General features: G+C 42.0%; 1 protein-coding gene across 1 annotated transcript in view; it reads right to left on the bottom strand.

Annotated features, from left to right (window-relative positions):
* MED4 (mediator complex subunit 4) overlaps window positions 1–10,882 on the bottom strand; it is a 19,531-nt gene extending 8,649 nt beyond the window's left edge. Inside the window, exons 1-3 of the mRNA XM_017873724.1 lie at window positions 10,679–10,882; window positions 6,322–6,388; window positions 1,959–2,129 (exon numbers count right to left, since the gene is read on the bottom strand). Of these exons, the coding sequence (XP_017729213.1) occupies window positions 1,959–2,129; window positions 6,322–6,388; window positions 10,679–10,803 (363 nt within the window). The 5' untranslated portion in view covers window positions 10,804–10,882. The remainder of the gene's footprint in view (window positions 1–1,958; window positions 2,130–6,321; window positions 6,389–10,678) is intronic.
* Window positions 10,883–12,203: the final 1,321 nt, after the last annotated feature.

Genomic DNA, 12,203 nt, shown 5'->3' with positions numbered 1-12,203 from the left:
TAGCCAGGATGGTCTCGATCTCCTGACCTCGTGATCCGCCCGTCTCGGCCTCCCAAAGTGCTGGGATTACAGGCTTGAGCCACCACACCCGGCCGACAAATTTTTTTTTTGAGATGGAGTTTCGCTCTTTTTGCCCAGGCTGGAGTGCAATGGCGCGATCTCGGCTTACCGCAACCTCCGCCTCCTGGGTTCAAGCGATTCTCCTGCCTCAGCCTCCCGAGTAGCTGGGATTACAGGCATGCGCCACCATGCCTGGCTAATTTTGCATTTTTAGTAGAGACGGGGTTTCTCCATGTTGGTCATGACTTAAAGAGTCTCCCTCCGTCACCCAGGCTGGAGTGCAGTGGCATGATCCCAGTTCATCGCAACCTCCACCTCCCGGGTTCAAGAGATTCTCCTACCTCAGCCTCCCAAGTAGCTGGGATTACAGGTGTGAACCACCATGCCCAGCTAAATTTTTTGTATTTTTAGTAGAGATGGATTTCACCATGTTGGCCTGACCTCAGGTGATCTGCCCGCTTTGGCCTCCCAAAGTGCTGGGATTACAGGCACAAGCTACCATGCCCGGCTGATTTTAATTTTTTTTTTTTTCAGACACAGTCTCGTACTGCCGCCTGGGCTGGAATGCAATGGCGCGATCTCGGCTCACTGCAACCTATGCCTCCCGGGTTCACACGATTCTCCTGCCTCAGTCTCCCGAGTAGCTGGGGTTACAGGCACACACCACCACACCTGGCTAATTTTTGTATTTGTAATAGAGACGGGGTTTCACTATGTTGGCCAGACTGGTTTCGAACTGCTGACCTCGTGATCCGCTTGCCTTGGCCTCCCAAAGTGCTGGGATTACAGGTGTGAGCCACCATGCCTGGCCTGATTTTAATATATTTTAAAAGACTATTTACTAATGAGTTGTTTCCTCAGTAAGGGTGATTAATTTACCCTGAACTACGCAGGCTTCTAGTTACTGGAGCTCATTTTGACACATCTGTTAAGAGATTCATCAGTGGTTAAGGATGCCAGCAATGTCTGGTCGACATGAGAATTAAGCTCAGCTATTTCTGCAATACTATCATATTATATTAGTTAGTATTTAGTGAGGTAACTGGGCAAATAGTAGCAAATAAATTGCCTCTTTGAAATAGTAGCCAAGAACAGCAAAGGAAAAACTCACATCCTGGATATATGTCCAAAGCCTACCCAGATGAGGATGAATGACTAAATTAATGTAAATTTTAATCAATTTATAAAATGTGTATATATTTTTACTGATTTCAAAATATGTAAAAAATGTTCCTGATTTTTATCTTAAGGATCAGACACCAAAAAAAAAAAAAAAAAGATTTAGACTACTGATATTAAAATTTATATCAGACCAGGATAAAAGTAAAACTTTACATTCCTAAAATTCAATACTGTAAAATCCTTAAGTAATGAAAATGTGGCTCACAAGTAATGCAGGCTATCTGAAAACGTAAGTAAAAAAGAGAATGACAGTAGCCTTTCATTCAAACATGGGCAATGGTTAGTGACAAGATGTCACTTTTAGACTTGGAAAGTCTGGTTTTTTTGGCCGGGCGCAGTGGCTCACGCCTGTAATCCCAGCACTTTGGGAGGCCGAGATGGGCGGATCACAAGGTCAGGAGATGGAGACCACGGTGAAACCCCGTATCTACTAAAAATACAAAAAATTAGCCAGGCGCGGTGGTGGGCGCCTGTAGTTCCAGCTACTCAGGAGGCTGAGGCAGGAGAATGGCGTGAACCCGGGAAGCGGAACTTGCAGTGAGCCGAGATTGCACCACTGCACTCCAGCCTGGGGGACAGAGCGAGACTCTGTCTCAAGATAAAAAAAAAAAAAGGAAAAGTCTGGTTTTCTGCTCTTCAAAATACTGACAACAGATTTTCAGAAACAGATTAAACAATATCCTTTTAACCTTAAGAACCAACCTCTGTCAACTTACCAGTATCTGTTCTGCTTCCTTTAGCTGTTTTTGTAGTTGCTGAATATCACTGTCTCTCTTCTCTACTTCTTTTTCTAAAACTTGCATTTCATGATGAATTTTTCCCTGATTAAGTGCCAATTTCATTAGTTCTTGAAATTCCCCATCTCGGTGAATTAACAACTCCAGGACCTGTCAGATAACAGTCAATTAAATCAAACAATAGACTACTGAAAGGCTGCACTCCAATGAAACAAAGAATCCATAACTGAATTGGCTAGGCTATAAATTTCAACACCTTCAAAATATTATTCCTAATTCTTGTTAAGAATAAAAATAGCCTACCTATGCTTATTTTGGGAAACATAAATATAAAACTTTTCTACTTTTCAGCTATTCTTTCATACAAAACAAAATAAAACTAGTCTTTCAGAACTAACAATATGGCAACATGAGCAAGTTTAGTGATTTCCTAGGGAAGATACAATTCTAAAGTTTATTCTTATGGCTGAGCACAGTGACTCATGCCTGTAATCCCAGCACTTTGGGAGGCTGAGGCTGGCAGATCACTTGAGGTCAGGGTTCGAGACTAGTCTGGCCAACATGGTGAAACCCATCTCTACTAAAAATACAAAAATTAGTTGGGTGTGGTGGTGCCTAAAATCCCAGCTACTCAGCAGGCTGAGGCAGGAGAATTGTGTGAACCTGGGAGGTGGAGGTTGTGGTGAGCCAAGATCATGCCACTGCACTCCGGCCTGGGTGACAGAGTGAGACTCTGTCTCAAAAAAAAGAGTTTATCCTTAAAAATACAACATAGGCCAGGCACGGTGGCTCAAGCCTATAATTCTAGCACTTAGGGAGGCGAAGGCAGGCGAATCACCAGAGGTCAAAAGTTCTGACCAACATGGAGAAACCCCATCTCTACTGAAAATACAAAATTAGCTGGGCATAGTGGTGCATGCCTGTAATCCCAGCTACTCGGGAGGCTGAAGCAGGAGAATCACTTGAACCCGGAGGCAGAGGCTGCAGTGAGATGAGATCGTGCCATTGCACTCCAGCCTGGGCAACAATAGCGAAACTCCATCTCAAAATATATATATATATAATGAAGGTTCTCCCAAAACTTAGTATTTGAGATGATTTTAGGTGGCACCAAGAACTTAAAAAAGCTTTTACAGTTACACATTTGTGCTAATATATATTAGAAAAAACTGAGACACTGAAACTCTGATTTTATGCACAGTATTACTTATGATGAAGATGATCATAAAAATACAGTGATTTCGCCAGGTGTAGTAGCTCACGCCTGTAATCCCAGCACTTTGGGAGGCCGAGGTAGGTGGATCACGAGGTCAGGAGTTTGAGACCAGCCTGACCAACATGGTGAAACCTCGTCTCTACTAAAAATACAAAAATTAGCCGGGAGTGGTGGCACACGCCTGTAATCCCAACTACTCAGGAGGCTGAGGCAGAAGAATCCCTTGAACCCAGATCATGCCACTGCACTCCAGCCTGGGTGACAGAGCGAGACTCTGTCTCACAAAAACAAAACAAAACAAAACAAAACAAAAAAAAAACAGTGATTTCATAAAACAGTAAATAAACAAGTGGTATGCAAATATGGCAAAACCCTTGAAGGGTAAAACACATAAAATAGAAAGTCTGGTGGTTCATATCTCTAGTCCTCCATTTGCTAGCTGTGTGACATAGGGAAAGTTACCCGCCTCTCTGAGCCTGTGTTCTTAATTGGAAAAGGAATATAATATTAATAGTAGCCATTACATAAAGGTTTTGTGAGGATTCATGATATAATGCCCTTTAAGTACATACAGGAAGAGCTCAGCAAAGGCTAGTTATTACGATCACCACCCCAGTACAGAATTAAGATGCAAGTTTAGTCTAAATACCCTTACTTTACTGTGCTAAGCAGAGAATACTATTTCAGAAAGAAAATAGCTATCAAAATTCAGAATCAATTTTAAAACTACTTTAAAAAATTTGTTGAAGACTAAAAAATACAAGTATGCCTCTTCAAGCTCCTTCTGACATCAAGTTCCTCTCATTTTTACAGGAATTCTTCTAATACAATAGACAAAAGACTGAGCTACAAACTGCCAAATATTAAGAGTATTTTAAATAACAACAGAAAGCTTTTCTGTAAAAGTAAAGTATATTCCATTTATTTAACAGACCTCTAATCCTCATTCCTCCTACATCGTAGCAGAAAGCTAGGTTTCCATTTCTGTAAAAGCTGTATTATTAAGGCAAGTAGTACACATGAGTTCCATGACAACTTTCAAGAAGTTTTCACAGTTTGAACTAATTTGTATACTACCCATGAGTAAAAAATATTCTCTTTAGATATTATTGTTCAATAGAAAAAAATTATCCAACTAAAGTCAGAAGACCTAGGTTCTGGTTCCACTCACCATTAACCTCTAGCTCATCTGTCCACCCTGGAACTCAGTCTCACAGGAAGTTGAACTGAACATCGTTAAGATCCTTTCTAATTCTAAAATTCTATATAACATTATAACCATCCAAATAAAATGGTGGCTAGAAAATTTTCAAATGGGCACATCCCTCTCTAATATTAACAGTTTCAATGAAAATTACACAGGAATCCACAGTACTAAGTACAAGATACAATTCACAGAATTGCTACTCTTTAGAAAGTACAAGAAAGGTCAGCGCTGATTACAGTTCTTAATTATCGTCTTCCGAATAATCTGTGTGCCTGGTTCATAGCAAGCATTTAATAAGTGTCTATCAAATAAAGTCAAGCCTTGCATTTTACTTCTTGCACATTTTGTATAAATTCCTATTTAAACCCACAGGTATTAACAGAGTACCTGAGAGACTAGCAGTCTTCTATTAACATATTTATCTCTAGCCTCTTTCTCTTTTGAAAAAACAAAACAAAAACCTTACTACCCCTAAGGTTAGCTGTTTTTCCCCACCTGTGGCCTCATCTGGATCCCCTCTTCCCCTTTTGAGGCTCACTGACACTTTTCTATTGAGTCTGTCAGATTTCCCTGCCCTCAAAACATGTCGTAAGATAGAATTAAGATAATGATGCAGACAAAAGATTTATTACTGTCTCCTCTTCTACTTTACATCATTTTTAGAAAGGTTAATCCTCTCCATTCATTTTCTCTCAAAACATTTTTTTTTGGCCACCTATGGTGGCTCATGCCTGTAGTCCCAGCACTTTGGTAGGCCAAGGTGGGGAGGATCACTTGAGGGCAGGAGGAGTTCAAGACAGTTCAAGACTTGCCTGGGCAACACAGTGAGACTGTATCTCTACCAAAAAAAAAAAAAAAAATTTCTTTTAAATTAGCATGGCATTATAGTGCATGCCTGTAGTCCCAGGTACTGGTGAGGATAAGTGGGAGATTGCTTGAGTCCAGCAGGTTGAGGCTGCAGTGAGCAGTCATCACGCCACGGCACTCTAGCCTGGGCTACAGAGCAAGAACTTGTCTCAAAAAAGAAAAAATTAATTGTGCCAAAAACATAATATAAAATTTATCCTTTTACCTCTAACAAATTTCTGAATCAGGAGGCCAGGTGCGGTGGCTCATGCCTGTAATCCCAGCAGTTGGGGAGGCTGAGGTGGGCGGATCACGAGGTCAGGAGATCGAGACCATCCTGGCTAACACGGTGAAACCCCATCTCTACTAAAAATACAAAAAAAAAAAAAAGCCAGGCCTGGTGGCGGGCACCTGTAGTCTCAGCTACTTGGGAAGCTGAGGTAGGAGAATGGCGTGAACCCAGGAGGCGGAGCTTGCAGTGAGCTGAGATTGCGCCACTGCACTCCACCCTGGGCAACAGAACGAAACTCCGTCTCAAAAAAAAAAAAAAAAATTTCTGAAATCAGGAAAACAAGTCTGTTCACCCTCCATGGAAAATTAGAAAGCACAGAAAAGGTGCCCGTACTTTCACACCTATAAGGCAATGTCTAGTAAGAGTTGTATGCTCTTTTATTTCCCTTCATGTTCAAGTTGCATTAGGGAACTATACTTACAATACAGGGTAAGTTTTTGAGCATTAACTTTTGATTCTAAATATTGTTGTAATCTCCATATAACAAGCCTTTCTTGGTTAATTCAAAGGACAAAAATAAATAAATACGTTAAGTGTAACTAGAATTGTAAGAGAAAATAATAAAATACTGCTAAGCCCTTAAGCAACTATTCCTCTCACTATTATCTTAAGTAAATGATGCAAAGAAAATATCAATTTTAAAGTTTCAATTAATAACTTAAAAGGATCTAATATTCCTGTTCTCAAAGTAAATATAAATAGGAAACTTGCAGAAATCAAGTTTTTTTGTCTTTTATTTAAAACAAAGAGAAATTAATTAATTTAAAAACAAGCCACTTACCTGGTTTTCCTCTCCAACCTGTAACAACTTCTGGTTTCTTGAAATTGCCAGCATTTCTATAAGTTCCCTAAAAGAAAAACCAACAACAAAAACGCTTTCACAGCATGCTGAACACCCAGGGCGACTCCCTATAGTCCGCTATGACTGAACTTCAGCTCACCAAGACTCGGTTGTGCGGCTTACCAAACTTATTTATAAAATTTCCACTTAATACTATCATTATATAAATAGCTATCACCTAAATGCCAATGAAATATGATTGTAAATAGAGTTCTTTCTATAAAAACCCTAATGCTTGGAAAGACTCGATAGAGGCTTGCAAAGGACAGCTATAAAGGATGGACCAGGGAAAAGTCATAAAAACTAAGGGTCTGCCCCAAGACTGCTTGATGAGAGGCTAAGTTCTCATTTTGATTTGATCTAGAAATCAAACTACAAATTGCAGACAATGCATTATGAGTGATTTATACAAGAAAAACTCGTACATGAGGGATCTACAGGCCAAATCCAGGACATCTGCAGCTTTGTAAATAACATTTTCCTAAGACAGTCTGCCCATTAATACACAAATAGTCTATGGCAGTTTTCCCAACACAGAGGCAGAGTTGAGCTGTTATAGCAGAGACTATATGGCCCACGAACCCAAAAGTATTTATTATCTGGTCTTTGCAGAAAAAGTTTTCTCACTCCTGTCTTACATAACATGATTAGTGAATGAACATATGTTTATATATTTTAAGGTAAAATAAAACAAGGGATGCGTGGACCATTTTTAATGATCCTCCACTTTATTTGAATTTTTAAAATTAAAATCAACATCTATCAGGGACAGATGTTTTTATAGGGATAGATATATTTATGTATATTAAATAAATATCTAAGAGGGATCCTTACACATAATAAAATGATATTCTTTTAGGATGCTCATTTAATAAACATGACAATTTCCCTAAATGAAAATTAGCAACTGATGAGGAAAGTAAGATTGGGAAAAATGTGTAGCAGCTAATGTTTACATATTAGTTTCGAACTTGTTGATAGATGGGACTTTTGAGAAATTATGCAGGAGGGGCAGTTTCACAACTATCTACCTGACACTGCTCTGATCAGACCGAGTGTTTGTACTTTCTCACTGGCTACCACGCTATTTTTACCTTCAAATTTCCACCCTCCTTCCAGCTAGCCTTATATTATTTTTCTGGATCATGTCAACTAGACCCAACCCTTCCCGCTACTACTTCCCCATACCATTATTTATGAAGTAATCAATGAATGAAAAAAATAGATACAAGAATGCAAAGTCTTCATTTATTCACTAATTCATCAAATACTTATTGAGTGCCTATTATGTGCCAGGCACTTTCTAGATACTCGAGGTATCAAAGGGAACAGCGGCACTTAAATTCTAATACAAGGACAAGAACTAAGAGAAGAAATAAAACTAAAGTGATAAGGGTTGGCAAGGAAATAAAGCTATGTTTTATTAGAGACTATTGGGGGAGTGGATTGGCTACTTTACCAACGTGGTCAGAGAAGGTCTAGGATCCTAAGGGCACAGCTTTGACATAAGACACAGATTAAATCAGAGAAGTCAGCCAAGAGATCTGGGAGGAAAGAGTGCAGCAGAAGATACAGATAGTTCAGTGCCCCAAAGATGGATCTGAGGAGGTGTAGCCAGGGCTTGGTACAGTGGGGAGAGGAAAGCAAAGTGAGGATATAGCAGCCAGGAGGCTAGGGGTAAGATTACGTAGGGCCTTACAGTTACGGTAAAGATTAGTGTTTCATTCCATATTCAATGAAAAGCCACTGGATCATTTTAAACAGGGAAAAGGCATGACCTGATTTATACTTTTAAAAACTGCTGAGCGATTTGGTAAATAGACTGTAAGAGGGCCAGAACAGGTGGTTTTTGTAATGTTCCAGGCAAAAAATGACATTGGTTTTGACTAGGTCATAGCCTCCAGGACTTAGTAATGGTGATGGGAGAAACATGGACAGATTTCAGATATCTTTTGGAGGTAGAGCTATCAGGACTTGCTGATGGATCAACAGTGTATGAAAACAGCATGTTATGCAAACTTTTTCGTGTACACCACAAGTGAGACACAAACTGTTGAGAACCTCTAGTCTAAGTAAAAGCTGGTTTCAGGTGGGGCAAGGGTGGTGCTGACTGGAGTGGGGCTATGGTAGGAGATGTGGGATAAGCCTTCCTCTGTTCTTGCAAATCTGGGAGTGTGAGTCCACAGAAGGCTTTACAAGGCTTGCCTTAGGCACAGGAGCACAAAGGAGGTAGAAGTCTCTGGCACAGGAGTAGAGGGGAGGTAGAAGTCTCTAAGACTTAGTCATGTTCTGTAACAGTCCAGGACAAAGTAGAAACCTCTGTCCTCCCCATTTGTGAAAAAGAGGCCAAAGGAAGGCCCATACTCACTCTCTGGTTAAATATGTGGAAGTAAGAGCCCTGTCCTGCTACAAAGAAGGTGCATTTCTGGCATAGTGCATTAGAATCCAGCCACAATTCCCCATAGAAATAAAATTTCCATAGGTGTTACAGCCTACATTATTAGTGGTAATACACTTTTCAGGTAAACAGAATTAACAGGCTGGTGTGGAAACCTCAAGACTCCCATCAACATGGTTCTGTGGAACAATGAGTTTTGAGTTACAAACAGGTTAAGAAAAATGTTTAGACTACAACCTGTATTTCAATTTTTTAAGACTGTCTCCTTGCATTACATTTTACAAAGTAATAAATACCCTGAAAGGCTACATAATCAGGTTAATAGAAAAAAAAAAAAAGATCCTAAGTTATAAATCCACTATTTTTTAAAGCCAAGAGGCTCAACCTAAAAATATGTAAGGTACATTCGTGAATTTTCTTTTCATTTCCATAAATGCAAGCCAGACACAAATTACATTCAGAGACTCACAAACTTCACAGATCACAGAATCAGTACACATAACTATGTCTGAGTGAGCACATAAGACTTTTCTGGAAGCCAGTCACACCACCAGAGCAGCTTCATTCTGTGAAGAAATTCCAATGATCCGCTCGCCTTGGCCTCCCAAAGTGTTGGGATTACAGGCGTGAGCCACCACACCCGGCCATAATACAGTTTATTTTAAACAGTGGATCAAACACATAAGCCATTTAATTTCTGGAGTCTATTTGTTTTAGGGTTTTCTTCCATCATTAAATATTGTGCTGACCTGGTAACTTGGTAGCAATTACTATGGCAAGGACTAAATTTACACCAAAGATAAAGTGCTGATTATATCAGGTATATTTTAAAATACAACAGATAAGATTTATTCTAAAGCTGTCAAAGAATGCTGGCTACAGAAAAAGTGACATTTGAGCTGGAATCTGAAGGATATATGAATCATTCACCAAATCGGGGGAAGACTGGGAATGGCAATGAAGATGTGGAAGTCCGACTAAAGAATTTGAACTTTACCTCACTGGACAACGCAAATCTACCAATGAGGTAGGTTTTATAACATTTTTCTGCAGAAAAGTAATATAACATGCCTTTTAAAACTGATCTTGGCCAATATAAAAGGATACAGTGCAGAAGCATGAGGCAATTAAAAATGTTTGGGAGGCTGCATTTAAGAGTAGTTATGAACAGCGAGGTAGGAATGAGAGGGCAAATGTGAGCAACATTTTAGGAGGTAGAACCAAGATAATTTACCATCCACGTCTATGTGAGGGAGTCAAGGAAGGCTTCAACTTGAAAGACTTATCATGAAAAGCGACAGAATATAAAGAATGACATTTAATTTCATCTCCTATCTCTGATACACAAATTGCAACTCCACCAAGCCAGGTTTTTTGCACTTGCTGTTCTACCTACCTGTGCTGCCTAGTGAGTCTGGCAAGCTCATGCTTCCCAAACAGCCCTTTCTTCAGAGGGCCTGCCCTGACTACAACCAGGAAAGGTGCCTAGCCCCTGTGCTCCAGTACCCCGCAGCGCAGCGCTCTAACAAAAACAGGCTTCAAGGCAGTTTACACATCTGTCTCTCTCTCGACAGCCGGCATTCAGCCTACCCTGCACTACTGTCTCCCTAGTGCTTCGCACCCAAGGGGCGTTCCATGAATGTTAAGTGGCTGGCTGTGGACGAAGGGACTCAGACCGCGCGAGTTCTTATCATTGCTAAAATTCCGTCTAACGGGAAAAACAGCCGTCCAGAGTGCCGGAGGGCTGCGGACCCCATGTTCGTGACCCTCGTGCACCCGAAACTCCCGAGCTGGCCCTCCCCGCCGAACCCCAAGGACGAGCACAAACGCTGGCCCGGCCGGCTCCGGGGTCAGTGCCCCGGCCTAGCTCCAGCCCGGCTCTCAGGCTCGCAGCATTACCTAGACAGGACCTCCAAATCCTCAAGCGCAGACAGCAGCCGCTCTCGTGTGCTGTTACCACTTGCTACTCCCAAGCCACCTCCCAGCCTCTCTTTCTCCTTCTCACCACTCGAAGACGCAGCCATTTCCCTCACAGCCGCGCCGCCGGCGAACGCGCTGAGCGCGCTGACGCAGGGGCGTGGCGAAGAGGCGGGCTCGGAAGGCGGAAGAGTCACCCAGGAGAGGAACAAGAGGCCCGGGGAGAGTGCCCCCTTTGCGCCTGGAGGGGCGCAATGCGGGCACCGGCGCCATCTGCTGGGCCAGCGAGGGCTTTCGGGTGCAAACCCTGGGAGCGAGGGCTGAACTGAGAACGGGGGTCAGGGGGGGGGGGGGGTGCAATGCCAGTCTTGAATCTCCTGGCCTAATGTTTTTGTTTTCTTTCTTCTCTTCTCTTCTTTCTCTTCTCTTCTCTTCTCTTCTCTCTTCTTCTCTTCTGCTTCTCTTTCTCTTCTTCTTCCTTCTCTTTGTCTTTTCTTTTCTTTTCTTTTCTTTTCTTCTTCTTCCTTCGCCTTCCTTCCTGCCTTCCATTCCTGCTTCCTCTTGCCTTCCTTCCTTCCTGCCCTTCCTTCCTGCCTTCCTTCTTTCTCTCTTTTCTTTCTTTTCTTTTTTTCTTTCTCTTTTCTTTCTTTCTTTTTCTTTTCTTTCTTTCTTCCTTTCTTCCTTTTTCTTTTCTTTCTTCCTTTCTTCCGTTCTTCCTTTCTTTCTTTCTTCCTTTCTTTCTTCCTTTCTTCCTTCCCTCCCTCCCTCCCTCCTTCCTTCCTTCCCTCTCTCTTTCTCTCTTTCTTTCTCGAGTCTCGCTCTGTTGTCCAGACTGGAGTGCATCGTCGTGATCTCGGCTCACTACAACCTCCGCCTCTCCGGTTCAAGAGATTCTCCTGCCTCAGTCTCCTGAATAGCTAGGATTACGGGCGTGTGCCACCTCTCCCGGCTAATTTTTGTATTTTTAGTACAGACAGGGTTTCGCCATGTTGGCCAGGCTGGTCTCGAACTCCTGACTTCAATACATCTGCCCACCTCGGCCTCCCAAAGTGCTGAGATTATAGACGTGAGCCACCGTGCCCGGCCCTGGGCATGATGTTTTTCAAGCAGCGATGAGAAGCTTCTATGAAGTGGTTTTTAAGACTTTGAGGGAATCACGTAATAGTCTACGTCTTGTGTTACTTTCTTCATGAGATCGGCCGGGGTCTCCTCACTACAGTGTTAACCTTTCTTTTGCCTGAATTTCCATACTTTATTCCAGACCTCCTGTTTGCCTCTCCTGTAGGCTGAAGTAAGCACCCTGGGACAGGAACCAAAACCCAGGTTTCCCCCATTTAAAAAATCGCACTGTTGCCCAGGTTGGAGTGCAATGGTGCGATCTCAGCTCACTGCAAGCTCCGCCTCCTGGGTTCACGCCATTCACCTACCTCAACCTCTGGAGCTGCTGGGACTACAGGCGCCCACCACCATGCCCAGCTAATTTTTTTTTTTGTGGTTTTAGGAGAGA

Source organism: Rhinopithecus bieti, unplaced genomic scaffold, assembly GCF_001698545.2.
Source record: "Rhinopithecus bieti isolate Rb0 unplaced genomic scaffold, ASM169854v2 scaffold_7398, whole genome shotgun sequence".
NCBI classification, from domain to species: domain Eukaryota; kingdom Metazoa; phylum Chordata; class Mammalia; order Primates; family Cercopithecidae; genus Rhinopithecus; species Rhinopithecus bieti.
The sequence above is the reverse complement of the archived record's forward strand: the minus strand, read 5'-3'. Positions and strand labels throughout refer to the sequence as shown.